Source organism: Gekko japonicus, unplaced genomic scaffold, assembly GCF_001447785.1.
Source record: "Gekko japonicus isolate JY-2015 unplaced genomic scaffold, Gekko_japonicus_V1.1 scaffold363, whole genome shotgun sequence".
In the NCBI taxonomy this organism is placed as follows: domain Eukaryota; kingdom Metazoa; phylum Chordata; class Lepidosauria; order Squamata; family Gekkonidae; genus Gekko; species Gekko japonicus.
In genome coordinates, this window is record NW_015177016.1 from 304,936 (window position 1) to 325,245 (window position 20,310).

A 20,310-nucleotide genomic window follows, 5' to 3' on the forward strand; every position below is an offset into this window, starting at 1 on the left:
CAAATTTACATGATGGGGAAAAATAAAGAAGCAAAATGTATAATTAGATAATGTATGAGGTAACTTAACAGATAAAATAATGAGGTAAATAGAAACCTCAACCTATATGTATGTTAGTTTGTTTTTGTTTTTTGTTGCTCTTTTATAAAAAGAAACTCAACATCAAAAAAACTAAGTTCATGGCATCTGGGCCCCTCACTCCTTGGCAAATAGAAGGGGAAGTCATGGAAGCAGTGACAAACTTCACATTTCTGGGATCCAAGATCACTGTGCAGACGATGACTGCAGCCATGAAATTAAAAGACGCTTGCTCCTTGGGAGAAAAGCTATGGCAAACCTAGACAGCATAATAAAGAGACATCACCCTGACAACAGAAGTCGATATGGTCAGCAATGGTATTCCCAGTAGTAATGTATGGCTGCAAGAGCTGGACTGTAAGAAAGGCCGAGTGCCAAAGAATAGACGCTTTCAAATTATGTTGCTGGAGAAGACTCTTGAGAGTCCCTTGGACTGCAAGGAGATCAGATCAGTCAATCCTAAAGAAAATCAACCCTGACTATTCCCTGGAAGGCCAGATACTGAAGTTGAAGCTCAAATACTTGGCCACCAAATGAGCAGAGAGCACTCACTGAAGAAGACCCTGATGCTGGGAAAGATTGAAGGTCAAAGAAGAAGGAGACGGCAAAGGATGAGATGATTAGACAGTGTTATCGATGCAACGGACATGAAATTAAGCAAACTCCAGAGAATGGCAGAGGACAGGAGGGCCTGGTGTGATGTGGTCCATGGGGTCACGAAGAGTCAGACTCACTGTGCGACTGAAAACAGCAACAAGTGACCTGGTGGAACCCTGCAGGACCTAGTGCTGTTCCACAGGGCTTGCAAGGCAGAAATGTTCTACCAGGTTTATGGTTGAGGGCAGCAACGTTTTTTACTCAGTCTGGCCCTTCCTCGCCTTTTCTCCTATGGGGCAAGAACTATGATTCTGGCCCATCCTGGCGCCATCTGGAATGGTTATGGAATCTGTTTTACTTTTTAAAATTTGTTTTAATCGTGATTTGAATGGATCCTCATGAAATGTTGTATACCGCCCTGAGCCCCAAGTATGGGGTGGTGGTTTAAAATTAATTTATAAATAAATTTATTAAATAAGGTGCCGGTCTTGACCTTTATAGCCCTAAATGGCTTAGGGCCTGCATATCAAAAGGACTGCCTTCTCCCATATTAACCTACCTACCGTTCGGGTCATCTTCAGAGGCTCTGCTTTGAGTGCCCATGCTGTCTGAGACTAGATGGGTGGCAACCTAAGAAAGGCCCTTCTCAGTTGTGACACCAAAACTTTGGAACTCCCTCTCCAGGGAGATTTGTCTGTCTTGTGTTGTTTTCTTCCTATCACAAATTACCCAATCCACAGGTTCAAGACCATAGATGAGCAGAGGTGGTTTGCTACACCTTTCCCCTGCATAGCAAACACCATCTTCCTTGGTGGTCTCTCTTCCAAGTACTTACCCCAACTGATCCTGCTTAGTTTCCAAGCACTGATGGGCCCAGGCTGAGCTGGGCTATTTGGGCTGCTGTTTAGGTGTATAGTCAATTAAAACTTTTGTTTGGGTTATATACTATATTGTAGGAGTTTATCTAAGTTAAGCACTGAAGTCCTATTCATCTCAATGTTTTTTTCTCTCTCATATTTAATTCAATAGAATTTAAAAGGGTTTAACTTAGATTGGGTCATAAAAAATGTGGTGATACCAAAATTCCCTAAATGCTATAGTCATTGTACCTAAAAAGAGATTAGTGTCTAACAGCTAGAATCTCAATAAGCAAATGACGCTGATTGCATTAATTCCATTTATAGCCTGCTCTCCCCAAAACTGGCTCAGAGCGAGCTATAAATGGAATTAAATAAAATACAATTTGTAAATATACAATTACAAACCTTCTAAATACATCAAGATGGGTAGCCATGTTAGTGTGTCTGTAGCACTAGAAAAGAGCAAGAGTCTAATAACACCTTAAAGACTAACAAAATATGTGGGAGGATATGAGCTTTTGTGAGTCCCTGCTCACTTCCTATGATATAGCTGTATCTGAAGAAGTGAGCAGTGTAAGACACAAAGGGTGCCTCTGGTTGTGTTTCCCAACCCAATTTGAGAAACACTCGACACAGTCCTGTAGAGAGGAATTCACTAGAATATTTATTAATTAATAAAGGAAGAGTACAGATCTCAAGGTTTTGGAACCCTAAATACCCAACAGACTCTTCGAGCCATCAACTGATACCTCACATTCTTGCAAGAACCTCTGGATGACCAAGAAAGGAACAGAAAACCTTTCCTGCAAAGCAGGAACTTTACCACGTATTTTATCTTACTTTCAGGAAATAAAATTGCAAACTGAGCACAAGTACATATACTTTTGGCCCCCCTTTTACAAAGACAGTTTAAATTAAAACTCATTTTATAAATATAGAATACCAGGATAAAACAAACCATACAGGGGGCTAAATGGATGCCCCTCCCCTTTGCTCTGCTTTCTTTGCAGGAAAAGAACAAATGTGAACAAGGTTATTTTTAATGCTCAATACAATTTGACTTGTGTGTATGTTCAGATCTCCAGTAAGTAATCATTTTTCTGTAAAGCTTATGACCTTGTTCTGCTCTGACTTATCTGAACTATACTGGAACACCAGAAGCCAACACATGCTGACGTTTTCAAAGTCTAGGTGTTAGCCTCCCGACAGGAGACATTCCATTTCTTTGCTCAAAGAACTCTTACACAGTTTTATAGAGAAAATAATCAACTCTGCTTAAGCCAGATGGAATATAGACAAAACAAACAAACTTTTAACTTTTACTGAGTTTATGAATCATTTTTTTCCTTTTAATAAGACTTATACTCTTGAATAAAACATTCATAAGATTGGCAAAGTAAGAACTTAAAATTGACTCAAAAAGTTCTAAAATCCAACGGCCTGGACTGGCAAACCAAAGGCTGAGACTTTGGAACTTCAGAGCAGAATTTACAACCTGTGCTTAGTCTCATCAGGCAAAACCATGGAGTCTCTCTTCTTTCCCCGACCACTCGTTTTCCCTGACCCTACAGAGGAGGGAACTTTGCAGAATTTTTTTTGCAACTCCAGGAAACCTCCAGGTGTCACCTGGAGACCATTCATTTATTTATTACTGGCATTTATATCTGTACAGCAGCAGTGACTCACAAAAGCTCATACCCTGCCACATATTTTGTTAGTCTTTAAGGTGCTACCAGACTCTTGCTCTTTTCTGCTTCTAAATACAATATATAATTATTCAAATCCATAAAAACAGTAAAATCGATAGGATAATTTCTGTAAAAATCAAGATGGCATAAAATTCATACAGGGGTAGTATACAGAATTACTGAGAAGGGAAGAATGAGAGAAAGTGGGTGGGAGGGAAGGAGTGGGAGGCCAGACTCTAGCTATAGTCTATCAACTAGGGGCACAGTGTTGCCCTCAACCATAGGCTTGGCAGAACAACTCTGTTTTGCAGGCTCTGTGGAATTGTACCAGATCCCACAGGGCTCGATCTCTCCTGGAAGAGTGTTCCACCAGGCTGGGGCCAGGGCTAAAAAGGCGTTGGCCCTGATTGAGGACAGCTGGATGCTCTTTGGGCCAGGAACCACCAGCAGATTTTGATCACTCAAGTTTAATGCTCTATGGGGGACATACCAGGACAGGCAGTCCCAAAAGTATGCTGGCCCCTGACTGTTAACGACTTTGAAAGTCAACATCAGAACCTTGAACTTGATCCGGGTCCTCAATCTGGAGCCAGTGCAGCTGACAAAGCACTGATTGGATATGCACTCTAAAGCATGCAGCAGCATTCTGGACCAGTTGCATTTTCCAGGTCAGTCTCAAGGGAAGTCCTATGTAGAGCGAGTTACAGTGATCCAGCCTGGAGGTGAAAGTTGGTGGATTCAAGGTGAGTGTATATTATGCAATACAAGATTATATAATAACTTGGATTGTTCAAATGGGAGGTAATGGTTACCTGCACTGGAGCCCGTTTAGTGTACGTCCCTTTGTATAACATTGCATGTGTTACCATCTTTCCGTATCCACAATCTTTCCTCTTCATAAATACACATATTAATTGCAATAACGTACCCAGTTACATATTTAAAATTACCACTGGTTTTATGAGACTTACCTCAGATATTAATTGTCTGTGTATTTCAGCTGGATTGGTATAACTCTAAAATTTAAAGTTTAACTAATGTTCATTGTGTGTTTCCTGTGGTATATGTCTCGCTTGAACCATCTGAAGCTATTTTGTTTTGCAGAAAGCTTTTTTGCTGACTGTAGCAGTCTAGGGTCTTGCTTGCATAGGCAGATTGGTGGCAGGATTTAGATAGTTTTAGATAAGGAGAGTCAGATGTCAAGTGCTTTGGGGGATCTTTGTTGGATCACACCTTGCAAACTGCAAGGACTTAACAAAACATGGGGTAAGGCCCACCAGGGAACAATGAGAACATTGTTAGTCAAGGCTGGGAAGCTAATCTGATTGCAGTACCCAGAACAAGGGAAAAGGAGAGTCAGAATTCGGTTGGAGCTCAAGGTTAGAATCTATACATAGAAGCATGGACAGAAGCATGGGCAGAGAGGTGTGCCGGGGGGGGGAGCACTAAATGGGATCACGAATGCATGGGTAGGTAGACTGTTGGTCATGGAAGTATGTGTGCTTTACCTAGAAGCTTTTAACTCCTTGAGAGTAACCAGCATCCAGAAGATTTGCAAGTGGTGGTGGTTCACTCAAGTAAACAGCTCCTGGAGTCAATTATGCTTATTCAATACCCCAAATAGCTGGCAGATCCTAGATGGCCTTCTGATTCCTATTGACTTCTTTAATTATAACATACTCTGAAAAAATATTAGTAATGTACATATTTATCCCATTTGGATGTGACCAGTGTTCATGAACTTATTACAACTTAGTAGCTTGTGTTGCAACCTGCCTGATTCAAGCAATTTGTTATGTGTTTTTATGATGCTGATGTTCTGGCAATGGGGAAAGTTCTACAGAGTGAATGCTGTTGACCAAATGAGTACTTGCTTGTTTGTCAGTAAATACCTTGGAAAACAGAAAAGGAGAGGGTTTTATATTGTGCAAATGTATGCTTACTGTTTATTCCTAAAGCAATTGTATAGAATATGCGAGGCGATCTTATATGAGCTCTTAAACATCATCTGTAGGAGTATAATAATATAGGAGTGTAATAATCATGGATCAGTGCCAAGAATCAACTTCTTTCAATACTTCCACTGGTATGTGGCATATACATCTGTGACAAGTGACATTACAGAAGGTCATGTCACTTTTAACTGCTTGCATTAGAGCTTTTTGATTTCCCCAGTGCCTTTCCTTTGTTTGATTAATACTGCTTGATTTCAAGCAAGGTTGAAGACAGCTAAATTTAAAGGGAGTATGCTAATGAAAATTTATGCATTTTTCTCTGTAAACCTTCAGTAAAACATTTTCCTAATGTTTACAGTTTTGATGTGTGTATTTCTTTTCAGTTTATTTTAAATGTATGTTGTCCTGTCCTTAAAGCTAAAAGCAGGTAACAATAGATTCAGGTGGGTAGCCATGTTGCTCTGAAGCAAAACAAACTTTGAGTTCAGAGGCATCTTTAAGACCACCAAGGTTTAATTCAATGTATGAGCTTTCGTGTGCATGCACATTTCCTCAGACACAATTAAATGGAATTTACCGGTCCAGGGTGGGCAGTAAATTAGCATGCAACATAATGAAGATACTTATCAGATTCAGGAATAGCAAGCTTAGTTTATATGGTACCATTTAACATAATTAAGATGTTTTAAAAGATGCAAAGTCCAAACAAGAATAACAAGCTAAGTCCACATGGTTACCGTTTGTCATTATCTTGGCTGTGCCATCAGAGGCCTACTAGGCCCAGGGAGTCTGGCTAGCAGTAGGGGAGGCTGGGCCTACAAACCCCAGAAGGCCTTGGAAGTTTCGGCACCGATTTTGACCAATAAGGAAGAAGAGGGTTGAGGAATAAAAGAACTGGTACAAGAGGAGAAGCTGTTCTTCTAAGAGGGCAGAGTCAGAGGGAAGGCTGCTGCAGCGAAAAGACCCTCATCCTGAGAGGAAGGGTGAGCAGACTGAGGCCCACTTGAGATAGTGAGCTAGGCACAGTATATATTTAGATGCATTAGGGCTTTTGATTTCTTTTCATCCACTTACTGTTATTATTCCTGCACCTTGTTTGTTTGACCTCCTATAAAATAAACCTTTTCCTTGTTGTTACTCTGACTGGTCCTCACACCTTTTATTAGGCTAAAAGGGAGGTCTGAAGGTCTTGGGAGGGTGCTCTGGGCCTTCTCAAGGGATCCTAAATCCAGAGTGGTGGCAGTGTCAGGTGATACCCCACCTGAGCTGTGACACCATTTGTTTGGATTCAGTTCTGGGGGGGGGGGTGGACACAGAGCGAATAAATATGTCAAAATTGGAGAGTGCTGTATCCTTCTTAATTGTGAAGTGCTAAGAGTGATTAACTGAGATCCTGTTGTTACGCTCCATATGTCTCCTCTCAAGCATGGAGGTAACAGTGTTCATCAAATAATAACCAAAATAGATCATGTGTAAAAATATAAATTTTAAATTAAAATACTTAGGGTGGACATTAACTTGTCTTCCCTTTAAAGGACATAATATTTATCCGGCCTTCCTTATGGTCCAACTCTCACAGCCATACATTACTATTGGGAATACCATCACTTTGACTATACGGACTTTTGTTGGCCGGTTTTTATTATGCTGTCTAGGTTTGCCATAGCTTTCCTCCCAAAGAACAGGCGTCTTTTAATTTCATGGCTGCAGTCGCCATCTGCAGTATTCTTGGATCCCAGGAATGTGAATTCTGTCACTGCTTCCATAACTTCCCCCGTATATTTGCCAAGGAGTGATGGGGCCAGATGCCATGAACTTAGTTTAGGTTTTTTTTGATGTTGAGTTTCAAGCCAACTTTTGCTATATAGGGTTTCTTAAACTAGTAGTTCATTATGAACTTTTTTGAGCCCACAGTAAAGGGGAATGCTCATAGCCTGTTCCAGTTTGGTGTGGTGGTTAAGAGCGTGGACTCTAATCTGGGCGAACCGGGTTTGATTCCCCACTCATCTTCTCTGTTTTGTATGTTCAGGGGGGGAAACCCTTCACTTTCCTTTACAAGTGACTAAATGCATGTTAACCTCCCTTCCTGTTGCATCTAGTGTGACCCTAATATTAATTATTAATATTTATTTCAAATGTGTAGAAATAGCATGTGGTGAAGCTTTTTCTGAACTGTACACCTTCAGGTGAGGAATGATATGTTTGACTATTTTTTGAGTGAATGTGTGTTTTATCCAAGGTTTCCATGCATAGGGCATATTTTAATTTGTCATTAAGATGTGATCTTCTACTTCAAGCCTGAAGATATACTATGATATATGACTGTAAAACATTGATCTAATCATAATAATACTGGAAATAACCAATGTATTACCAACATGTGAGACAATCCAAATGTAAAGTGCTGGATAAGCTCAATAAACGAAAGCTCCGCCTAGAAAAGACTGAAGTGCTCTTGAATGATAGTGCCAATCAAGGAGTGAAGTGTTAATTTGTGCTACAAAGGTTTGCACTCCCCTTGAAAGAATAGCCTTGCAACTTGGAGAACTACCCCTTCAGATGAGCAGGTGATCTCTTTGGCATGTGGTATCCCTTTTTTGAAAAACCAAATTTACCGTTATCTGTGTTCTGATCACATCCAGAATAGTTCCTTGAAATATGCTTTTCATGGGGATGCCTCTGAAGACTGCTGAGATACTTCAGCTAATACAAATGCTGGTATAACGCAGTGTTCAAGACAACTCTGCTTTCTCGGTAACATGTTGATATTAAAAGAGCTACATTGTTTCCCAGCACAGGTCAAAGCCGTAAGTGGACTGGGATCAGGCTATCATAAAGACTGCCTTCTCCCTTATGAACCTGCTTGGCCACTCAGATATGCATCAGAGATCCTGTTGGGTATGCTCCATTCTCAGATGTAGGTGATAAAGATGAAAAGGGTCTTTTGAGGAGACATAACTGGGCAGTGAAATGCCTCCCTGATGTTATTGTTCTCCTGTTGCTTATTCTTTTGAGTTTCAGGCTCACAGTAGTCATTTTCATTCTTTCAGGAGTTTGGGTTTGTGCTTTTTTACAGCTCATAATATTTCACCATCAGGCTGCTCTTAATTACTTATATATCAAAGTAGGGGGTTCTTAGGTTTATTCCTTAAATGCTTTATACGGGTCTATACTACTGTGTATTATTCATATTGCCTTTTGTGGTAAGTTGGATCCTACTATGAATTTTTTGCATTGCTTAACACATTGTTTGCTTTGCTTCTAATCTAGTTTCAGATTTCTGGTTGGTTCCAGATTTCTAGAATCCAAATCTTGTTTATTCAGTGTCCCATGCAGTTGATTGTATTGATTCACACTGTGTAATTCACCTTGACTCCCAGAGAGAAGGGTGAATTATAAATAAAAATAAATAAGTAATTTGGAATCCAAGTGTTAAATTTGCTCTTGGCTGTTAATTTCCCCTCTTTGTGTTTTATTACAATTGTCTAATAAAGTTTTCAACTATAAAAGACTTAATGATTTGACAGAGCAAAACTTTTGCTTGTTGACTCATGACAACTACTACTGTTTTGTCTGCAGGTAGTGGAGGACATGTTAGAGGACGAGGAAGAAGAGGATGACAGAGATGACAAGGTAATTATCTTTCCTAGCACTTGGGTACCTGGGGATGAGAGAATTTAGACATGACACTGTTCTTGCAGACAGTTAAAAAGGAGCTGAAGTGTTTTTAGTCCAGAAAATTGGACAGAGCTGTTTATCATCCTAACAATGCAAGTGTATGTTGTAGGAAGGGAGAGAGGACTATAAATCCTCTTCTTTTTCTTCTTCTTTTTTTGTCCAGAGCTGGGTCAATTTTTTCCCCCTGCCAGGAACAAAAATAATTCAGCTTGTCTGGAACTTGATAGCTGTTGTGAAGATAACTGCAGTGACAACTGTTTTTGAAGGACAAAAATTTGTCCTGTCTTGAGTATTACAAATAGGGCTGTACTTAGAGGTAGAAATGTTGTAAAAATAGAAACTTCATACTGTTTGAAGGTTGCCGATTGCCATCTATAATTTTCTATGAATTACTTGGCAGAAGAATGTATGTGTGTTACACTCTGTATGATATTTAAATAATCACAATTCTCATAGGTCTCTTACGGATGGATTTGGGATTGGTATTGTGTGGCCCAGCATCAAGGTACTATGGTCACTCTTTCAGCTCTTCAGAATCTTGCTCAGTTCCTAGGTTGCTGGTTGGGTTTAGGATTCCCACCTCAGTAAATAACAGCTAGTTTATACAAGTTATTGAAGCAAGCAATAGGACTGCATGGTTGTCCCTAGAGGGGCAGAAAGAGACACAGAGAGAAATTGGAATGACCTTGTAAGAGTGAAGCAATGGCACTAGTTGGCAGAATGGTTTGTGTGAAATACAAGCAGAGTTTGAGAAATCGTTTTTTAAAAGAAAAAAATTAAATGTGAGGAGTGTGAGAGTGAGGTATTCAGATTCTTTTAAAGCTCATATTAAATACAGAAAACGTTGACCTTCACAAATGTTCTTGTACTTCTGTTGTAATAAAGCATTGACTTTTTTGAAAGCAAGAAAAAATGTAGCTTAATTTATGCCCTTGACCTTTGTTGCTAGTAGAGATGTACAATTCTACACCACTATAAGAATCTGTAGGTTGGCAGCAAACATTTAAAATGTCAAATATTCCTTACTATTAGTTAATTCTTTCAACAATTAAGATATGCATTTAGAAAGATGAAAGTCTGAATATTTCCTTATTATCTTACATTCATGAGACAGATAATGTTACATTTTTGCACACATTTAAATCACTTTGCTACAAGTCATGATCATGAAGTAGTACAACTGCTAAATTTCCTTTGTGCGAAGCTATATGTGTTCTTTTTCAGTTGCAGGGCTCTCTTTGTAGCAGGAGCTCCTTTGCATATTAGGCGACACATCTGTAATGTAGCCAATCCTCCAAGAGCTTACAGAGCTCTTCTTACAAGGGCTACTGTAAGCTCTTGGAGGGTTGGCTACATTAGGGGTGTGTCGCCTAATATGCAAAGGAGTTCCTGATACAAAAAGAGCCCTAATACATATATATCATATGATGCATATATATCCAGAAAAATGCTAATAGTTGTTATCTCTTCATAATGTACATGTTTAATGCTTCTAATTTACCCTAGTTTAAATAAATCCTAGCTAGGTACTACTTTCCCCATTCTGAGATTACTAAATAATCAATATATCTTCTTTACTGTGTGTGTAAAGTACATGAGAAACAAAGCATAGTAAGGTAAAAATAATACCAAGTATTTTGTACTGTATCAATATTTGGCAGTCATAATCCAGCATCCTGGTTCCAAAGCCAAATGTGTTTGCTTAAATGATTATCTGAATTTGGGGCTGTTTTTTCATTATTTAAGAAGCATGTGGGCTTAAATTTTCATAATTAATTACAATTTGTGTGTCAATATATGTTATGTGGTGGGAGAAGAATTTGTACAGGATTCTTCTGCCATACATGTAGGCCTACATAGAGTGGACACTGCATTTTAGATTAGTACCTTTACATTCAGAAAATATTAATGTATTTTATTCTTCTTTGCCTCCTTCTAGAGTATACTTATGTGGATGATTAAGTTCCTCATTTTAAGTGTGTGCGTAATGCAATTTTGAGGGAAAACAAATGTAAATTCTGCAGTGCTGATTGATGCTGACCTCTAGCTCTCATTACTTTTCTGTTTTCTCATTTGGTGAAATAGCAAAGTGAGGTCAGTGGGTCCTCTTATAGAATAAAAGTCAAAAGATTAATAAATGTGCCAAAGCCTCACTTTAATTGAACCTGAAGCATATGTTACAGGCATATAAAATATGTCCCAGATGTTTGACCATGCCATGTAACTTAGTTTTCCCCGATTACCACAAGGCAACTATTAGTCCAATAACCTTTGGACTTGGGGGTAAATGGGGTATTACATGGCAGACAACTAAAGCACCTGTTTTCCATTCAATAAAGACCTCTGGCAGGCTTTGCCTAAGCTGCACCATATGTTTTCACTTAGCAGATTGTTGGGTGATTATGAAAAGTGTCTTTCCTTAGAACCGGTGTAGATATTAGTCACTTGCTCAAAATGAATGGATAACTCATTGGCTATGTCTACAAAGCCTGTGTGGGCATTTGCTGAAGTAGGTTTTTAGATGGGTAGAATGTACTTGCCTGGCGTGATCTGGTCCATGGGGTCACAAAGAGTGGGACTCGACTGTGTGACTGAACAACAACAACAGAATGTTCTTGTTTTTCTGGGTAGTCCCAAATAAACTGCAGGATCGTAAGCAGAATGATTAATTGTTCCATAATATATTTTTATTAGTGATGTCTTCTACTTGTACCTATGAGGAGCCTTTGTTAAGGCTGGTGAAGTATAGCTCCAATTAAATTCTTGCTCTCTCAGATATTGCTTTAATATTAATCATGTTACATTGTTCAGACTTGCTCTTCAGATGATATAAAGTCATTTGCTACATAAAACTCTCTCAGTGCATGACAAGAACATTTGTTTTTTGTAAAAATAATGGCATTTATAGTCAGATTTGCTGCTGTCTTGTTTATAATATATGAGAGACTGCAACCAAAAATTTAAATTCTTAGTTCAGCTCTGTATATAAAATTCACCCTTACTGGCTCCAATCCTCCAGCTTCTAAAACTCAATTTGTAAAAGAAAACTATGGCCTTTCTGTCATTTATTTTGCACCGTATTGCTCCAACAGAATTGTGTTTTGTTCAGGTTTGATGACCCTGTTGTGAACCTGACTCTTAATCCCTAGAAGGGAAATTCTGAGCCTTAAGGAAGGCTAAAGCTGTTGAGCTCTTATTCTTCCCGAACTCTAATACCTCTTTGCACAGTCCTTAAAACTTTTTTTAGCATGAATTTGTTACTTTTCTACTTTTTAGTTCAAAAGGGACTGTTCTGTAAAATATGAATTTTTAAAATTTATTTACTTCATTTATAGCTGCCTTTTTGCTGAGGCTCAAGGCAGATAACAACTAAAAACAATGCCGTAAGAACAGTACAATACATAGAACCAACAAAATAAGAGAATGTACTAATACCGACAATAAAGCAGCATTACAAAATTTGAGAACAATGCAATGAGACCTTATTATACACAACAGAGTAATAAAGCTGGATTACAAACTTAAAGGACGATGTCAACAAAAGCCACAGCATAATATACAAAATGAAAACTATCTTAAACTCCACAGACCTTAACTATGGCCTGTAGGGTTGCCAGGTCTGGGTTGGAAAATACCTGGAAACTTTGGGGGTGGATCCAGGAGAGGGTGCGGTTTGGGGAGGGGAGGGGCCTCAGTATGGTACAATGCCATAGATTCCAGCCTCCAAAGCAGCCCTTTTTTCCAGGGAAATTGATCTCTGTCAGTTTTAAAAGCAGGAGATCTCCTGGCCCCACCTATTCACCCTATACAGCCTTATTCACTTTATACAAATGCTCTCTGGAATAGTTCTGTTTCACACATTCTTCAGAATACTAACAATGTGGAGGCCATCCCACCAGGAGGGAGCACGATAGAAAATGCTTGATTTCAGGCAGTTGTTGATTTTCCCCATTTGCAGGGTAGCACATGCAGTCAGGAAGCTTTGCTTTCACACTAGGAACAAATGAGGGATGTCATCACTTCAGTGTTCTCCATAGAACCAGCTCAACAAACAAAAGTTCATCCCAAAATTTGGCTGCATTTGGATGCAGTTCGTAGCAGTTTGTGAAGAGCAGAAAGCAGGGATTTAAAGGGCTCTGAACCAATGTTCCCTCTAAGCTGTGGAGTTCTATGAGCAAAAATCCTTCTTTGTGAGCTACTGGTATTAAAACTGTGAGCAAACGATCTGGCTGCTGCAGAAATTAGTTTGCTCTGGAGCTCAGACCAAAATCTGTGAGCCAGAGGCTAAGAAAATGTGAGCTAGCTCACACTAACTCAGCTTAGAGGGAACACTGCTCTGAACCATTTAAACCCCTGCTTTCTGCTTTTCACAAAAAACAGCTGAACAGCAGGGAGCAGAAAGCAGGGAGTTAAATGGCTCTGAGCCAGTGAAACCCCTGCTTTCTGCTCCCTGCTGCTCAGCTGTTTAGTTTAAATGGCTTGGAGCCAATTAACCCTCTGCTTTCTGCTCACTGCCAAAGTGGTGGAGAGCAGAAAGTGTGTGTGTGTGTGTGTGTGTGTGTGTGTGTGTGTGGAATGGCTCTGAGCTTTTAGCAGGGAGCAGAAAGCTCACAAACTGATAAGGTTGCAGTTGAAAGTTAGAGGTGGGCAAAGTTTCACAGCCTAATTCAGAATGGTGTTCCCTAAAATTACATAATTAGAGCTGGATTGAGATTGGGGTTAGTACTATAATTTTTAAACCTGGGCCAACTCTGAGTTCCAAGTCTCATTAAGATCATCAGAAAAAACTGGTTGGAAGTCTCTACAAGGCACTTAAATACTCTTCAGTTCACCATACTATGGAATATAAGGAGTTACATCTAGTGCAGAATTTCTACTTGTGCTAGAGCTCATACGCAAAGGGAAACTCATGAAAAAGATGGTGGTAGCTGCTTGTGCTAAGTCAAACTCTATTGTATTGCCACTTTTGTTTCTCCTTGTACAGATAATTTCTGGGTGCTATAATATATAGGGAGGAAAGTGTAAGATATTGTGTAAGATCTCGCATAAGCAGAGGTTCACTGGATCTGTTTGCCCCCCCAGTCAGAATAATGAGACAGACAACAGTTTGGAAGTAAACAAGGGCCACTTTATTAACTATTTAACATAACATTGCGGCAAGGGACCAACTAAGCAAGCACGGAACAGGCAAGGCAGGTGTCAATCCCTGACTAACCTCCTTGCCCAGCTCCGGTCTTGAGCCAGCGGTCTGGCTCGGGACCGGCAGCCCAGCAAAAACTGGTCACCACCTAGGACTGCCTACTCCTGAAGCCTTACAACTTGCAGAGAGGAGCTTTACCCTAAGAGGTTCCCAGAGGTTATCACCATTCCCCACCCTGGACCCTAAAATCCGAACGCAGTTCCTGATGACTCCCTGTTCCCTAATGGGAAAATGCTGTAAGGTGCTCACCAGTTCTGATTTCTTGCCCGCACAAACCTGCCATTGCCAAGGCCAAGCCTCTGCTTTGGCCTTTGCTCCCCACTAACAGCCCAAGGCTGACCAAATCCCTTGACGCAAGTCCTGTAAAAATAACCCATTGCCCTTGTCTGATAGATGCACCCCGTCTGCCCTGTACAGGTCCTGGAACTCGAAACATATGTCGGGTTGCGGCAATAATTGCCCTAAACCATTGTCCATTACCTTCTTCATCTGGCGGTTGGCTTTATGCCTAGTGGGGGTCTCCCAAATTGCGTCATACTTGGCGGGGCACAATAGCCAACCCGACCATCTGCACTCTGGGCCACCTTGCTCTTATCATCGCAAGGTCAGCCCCCACTTGTAGCACCTTGTCCTTGTCCTTCATGGCGGAGCAGAATAGTCAACCAGACTATCTGCACTCCAGGCCACCTTGCTCTTATCATCGCAAGGTCCGCCTCCGCTTGCGACACCAGGGTGCAGCGCCTGAAAGAAAACCCCCATTAATAACATTAGACTTTGCAATCCTGCACGTATCCCTTGTAGCATCTTGTAGCCTTCGCCCTCAGTCCACATAGCTAAATACTGGTGTAAGGCCTGCACGGGGCATAATTCCATCTCAGAAAAACTCTCCCGTGACCAGCCTTCAAGCATCTTCCTTATATGGAAGTCACCCATCTTCTCCTCGTACCCAGATGCCTTGCTGGCATAAGTGAGAGATGGCAACTTACCCTTCATGGAGCATGCTGACAGGCCCTTACCTCTCAGTGATACACAAAATTGCATCAAATGGGACACTGGTATGGGCCAGACCTGTCTCAGACCTGCTTCCTCCCTAACAGACAGGAACTACGTACCCTCCCTTTTATAAGCTCGCCGGGTGGAAGGGGCGAGAGATAAGCTTATTGCCCTGACATCCTCAGCCCGCCAATCTGCCACACCTCTACTGGCTTCCTGTTAGCCGAATTGCTTTATTTACAGCAATTAGCAATTTATAAATGGGTTCTTGCCAATGTATACCAAGGTCCGGATCCCACCAAGGGTTACCAGTAAAGGATTCTGAGGCTGTTGTAGTTAAAATCAATATCTTTTACTAGAAATATGTCTCATACAAACAATACTGATGCACTCACTCATTCAATCAAGTTCCTAAGAATTACAGTAGGAAATAAGCACAGTTGCATTAGCAGGTAGAGGTGATGAGGGCGATACTTATCTGTCTTGAAGCTTGGTTGTTCCAATGAAGAATGGATGGGAAGAAATGGAAAACAAAGGGAGTCCACACGACCAGAACCAGCCGGAACGCGTGGGTCTCTTGACTGCAGATCAAGAGATCAATACTAGAGGCAAGGGTTGGGGATAGCAAGGGGGACTCTAGAGGAGTAAAAGCAGACAGGGGTTGTCTTGGGAGAATGCTAGCTAGGAGGGGCCAGGTGATTGGTTCTCTCCTTTTATAGGGGGTTCAAAAGGTGGGTGGTAACTGTGCCAGCCTCTTGACCCACCTACCTGTCAGTCCGTCCCAAAAACAATCCTATTGGTTGCAGGTAGGGAGGGAGGTTACCTAGAAGCGATGGCCAATATTGTAACCTAAAACCTTAATCAAAGGATTGGCATCTGGACAGGGGTGAGATCCAGGCATCAGGATGCATCATTGTCGTGCTGATGAAGTTGGCCAGTTCCATTGATAACCAAATGTCCATCTGGCAGGAAATGCTAGCTCAAGGACAAAGCATTTACATCGTGATGGGTGATACGTGACCAGCAAGCAGCTTTGCTATGGTGGCTGTTTCTTCCCAAAGTTGTTGTTTCATTGCTCACAATAATGGAGATTTGTGCTTCTTCACCAAGCTGTACAACTGTGTTGCTGAAACCTTATTTACATGTAAGGTATGTGCAGGCACCCCCTATGTGTGTCATCACAACAGGTGACCTAAAGTGTACAGTTCTCTGAGCCCATGTGTATGCACACAGTCCATTGTGTAGCAATAAGCAGTCCATAAAACAAATATCAGGCTTGTTCCCTAACAATCCGAGCCAGAGCATGAAGGCTCCGACCAGGGCCATGACCCTAGGAAACTTGGACGTCAATGAAATAATAATGTACTGTGGACAGATTGTTGCACCAGAAATTGACTGTATGGTTGGCAAGCTCAGAAGACCAACTCCACACTGGCATGACAATCGGAAGAAATTCCAGGAAAGTGAGGTCTTTGACCCACCCTGCCAGAAACCATTCCCCAGGCCAGTCCTCAGCACAACAGTGTCCACGGAAATAGACTCCAAAGCCGGAGGAGCCTGCTGCATCAGATGTAACCTGCAGCTCGGCTTCGACCAGGAGGTCCTCCCTCCAAAGACACCCAAAAATTCTTTCCATACAAGGAGGTCATCTCTTATACCCCTGGTGACCCTAGTCCTATGGTGCGGTAGGTGCAAGCCCTTCATGCCCTTCATTTTTTTTTTCTTCATGCCCTTCATGAACTCACACCATTTCCTAACAAATGCCCAGCCGGGTGCCACAACTTTGCATGTAAAATTGAGGTGGCTGGCCAGCTGCAACGATTCCAGTAGGGTAATCTTCTTCTCCCTGGCTGTGTCAATAAACGTCTGCAGTGCATTTAATTTGTCAGCTGGTAGTTTACATAGCTGCCTTACTGTGTCTATCACTATCCCCAGAAAAGTTAGAATTGGAGTAGGGCCTTCTGCTTTCTCTTAGGCAAGGGGAACTCCTAGCTCAGTAAAATTCACATGGCCCCATCTTTCCTTCCTGCCAACTAGAAGTCATCAAGATAGTGGGCAGTGCTGCATAATCCTGTCCTGTAACGCAAGGCCCATTCCAAAAAGGAACTGAACCTCCCAAAATCAGCACAGGATACTGAGCACCCCATGGGAAGGGCCCTATCCATGTAAATTTGCCCTCGAAAACAAAGCCCAACAGCTTGAAATCGGCTGGGTGGACAGGGAGGAGACGGAAGGCCGACTTAATGCCACATTTTGTGAATTTCGCCCCCTGCCCACATCAGCGCTCTACTTGCATGGCCTGATCAAAATGACTTGTATCTAACAGAACATAACTCCACTGCTATGGCATCATTCACAACTCCTCACTTGGGTATGACAGGTAGTGAATGAGGTGACACTCGCCAATGGGGAAAGCCTCAAATTGTTAACTGGTAGGGTGTGGAATGGGCCAAGTACCTTACCCTCCCTACACTCCTTGTCAATTTTTCCTATGTGCTCCATCCCCTGAACCGATTTCAGGTTATGAGCACTATATAACCTTATTTTTCCTTGGTAAAGTATCCTGAACCCCAGAGTTAAGCCTTCCAAGCAGTAAATGCCATCCTGTTGTTTGGGTAATCCCCCAACCAATGCTCAAGCACTTCAACTTTAATTGGGCTACTGCCTCCTCCTGAACGCTTACCTCCTTTGCCTCCTGCCCTTCCCTTCATTTTGGGACAACCCAAGAGTGTGTGGGGCTCCGCACACAAAGGGCATTCATGCCTGAAGGAGCATAACTCTTGGCTGCATGTCCCATGGGAGGTTAGCTCCCAGCAAAGCGCTGGTACCTGCCTGACCCTGTGATCTGCGAATGGAGCGGCCACTATCTGACATCTCATTGCCTAATCGCCGGTCAGGGAACATGATTTGCAGCCATGTGTGGGTGAATCTGGTCCCACCTGAAGGCCGGATTCATGGCTGCTCTCATTCTGAACTCTTCATCGTACTGAAGCCATGCAGGGCTCAGAAAATTGGTAAAGCCCTTATAAATGATGTCCATATATTGGAGCATCGCCAAAACCCACCATGGCTGATGCCTTTCTATCACTGTCACATAGATTAAAAATCCTGGGAACCAGTTTGCCCAGGTCCTGTCCACCCTGCACCTCATCAGGCGTTCCTTCTCCCGTTCATCTAGGTCCTCTTTATCTTTCTTCTCCAGTTCCCTGTATAATAATGCAAAGACATCGACAAATTCTCCCTTAAGAATTTTATCTCTGGTGGCCGTGGAGAGGTGATTTCCCAGTGGCAAAGCCAGGTCCCCAAATGGAATGCCATCTGCTGACACCAAGTCATATGCAGAACCCCCAAGATTTGAAAAACCAGCATCTGAGTTTGGGTAGCCCCATCCAGGCCAAACACCTTGAGGAGGCGGTTGGGCCATACCTTCCCAACCTGCATAGGGTGACCATCCGCATGGCATTGTGTGCCCAACACTACCTTGTACTGCTTGTGTAGCGTACCCGGTGGCACCTTGGGCGCCAGGGCCCCATGGCCAATATTACGTTCTCTACTTTCCCTTCCCTCCTCGGAGGTCCTTTGTATAGCTCCACCTGGAGCTCCTCTGTGCTCTGGCTCTCCTGCTTGTCATCTGCACGCTGCCTCTGGACCAGTTGACCCAATGTTGATGCTACTTCACCCTGTCTATCCTTGAAAGAAGCTAAGCGTGCCAACACCTGAGCCTAAAAGCAACCCCTTCAGGACTTGAGTTACGTACACACTTAGGCCTCAAAGGTATGCACTCTGGCCAACTGTCTGTGTGGGAGCGGAGCCCGGCCGTTTAACAGTGCTGGCTCCGCCCCTCACCCATGTCACGATGCGCCATGTCGTGGTGACTGTTGCTGCCCCGGTCTCCTCTGGGGCAGCAAAACAGCCCCTGACGTCCAGCAGCATCGCCAGGAGGCCGGGAGCTCCAATGTTTCTGCTTGTACATCACTGGATGCAAACCAGGGTCTAGAAGCCTGCATATCCTCTCGCTGCCCATCCTTATTGCTGGTGGCAGCAACAAGAATGCTGTCATGATGTCATGAGACCAGTACATAATCCCATGTTACAGGATCCATAGAGGAACTATATTTCCCAAGGTTTTGGGATCCTTAGCCGGGTAAGTTTCAATGGGAAAGAAAATGAGTCGTCGTAGTAGCAGGTAGCTATGATTTGAGTAGAACAGAGCTTGGCTCTTTAACTTGGAAGTTACAAACTGGGGCTATAAGTACTCCAAACTGATAACACTTAAAAGCATCAGCAACTGATCATGCACATTTTCAAAATGATTCATTTAAATTTTAAAAGTGAATTTTTAAAAAGTCTCTGTGAGATACTGAATTAGCCATATTGACTTTTTTTTTGAAGAACTGTTAGTAACCAAAAGGCGTTCCAAGCATCATTTGTAAAAGAAGTCTTAATCCATCATCATGCAACAAGCATTCCTGATCTCACATCAACGCAATTGACATCAAAAGCAGAGCTGTATGGTTCTGAATTAACTAGTGGCAACCATTCGAAGTTCAGCACAAAGAGATCACATTTGGACTTGTGTTAGTCTCTATGGGACTAAGCGTTTGCAGTCTATTGAATGCATTAATGTCATCTATGCAAGTAGCTTTATCACTCATGACCTATATAGTACCATTTGTTAAGTAATACAAGTATAATGCAAACAGTGATAAAGTTCTGTTTTAACTTTACAAAAACATGACATTTTTCTTTATATTTTTTCTGATGATAACTACGTAGATTAAAATCCTCTGAATTCCAAGTAAGATATTTTTAAACATCATGTCTAAAAAAACTCTTTGAGAGTTTCTAGATCTGAAAAGAGTAGGGAATAAAGAACTGCATAATTCCCCCCCCCCCAGTCAAGTTACAGTTATGACAACCCTATGGGGTTTTCAAGGCAAGAGACATTCAGAGGTGGTTTTCCATTGCCTGCCTTCACGATCTATGTTAATCCCCCACTTTGCTGGTTCTATTCCTGATCTGAAAAGCCCAAGACACTTTATCTAGTACTTCCTCAGAGGAAAGTTGCTCCAGCCCTTTTAGCATCTTGGTTGGCCTCTTCTGCACTTTTTCCACTCCACGCTATCTTTGAGATATGGTGACCAGAACAGTACTCACAATGAGGCTGTAGTAACAACAAGAGGGGGACCCGCGATACTCGCGGGGGGGGGAGAAGAGCTCCGTCTCCTCCATCCCCCCCCTCGATCTCCCCGCGGCGGCGA

The 20,310-nt window shown here is 42.0% G+C and overlaps 1 protein-coding gene across 1 annotated transcript in view; it reads left to right on the top strand.

The window, feature by feature from the left end:
• The window catches only part of MCTP1 (multiple C2 domains, transmembrane 1), a 283,789-nt gene that overhangs the window by 211,333 nt on the left and 52,146 nt on the right, over positions 1-20,310 (top strand). The window contains exon 16 of the mRNA XM_015427721.1: positions 8,758-8,811. Within this exon, the coding sequence (XP_015283207.1) occupies positions 8,758-8,811 (54 nt within the window). The remainder of the gene's footprint in view (positions 1-8,757; positions 8,812-20,310) is intronic.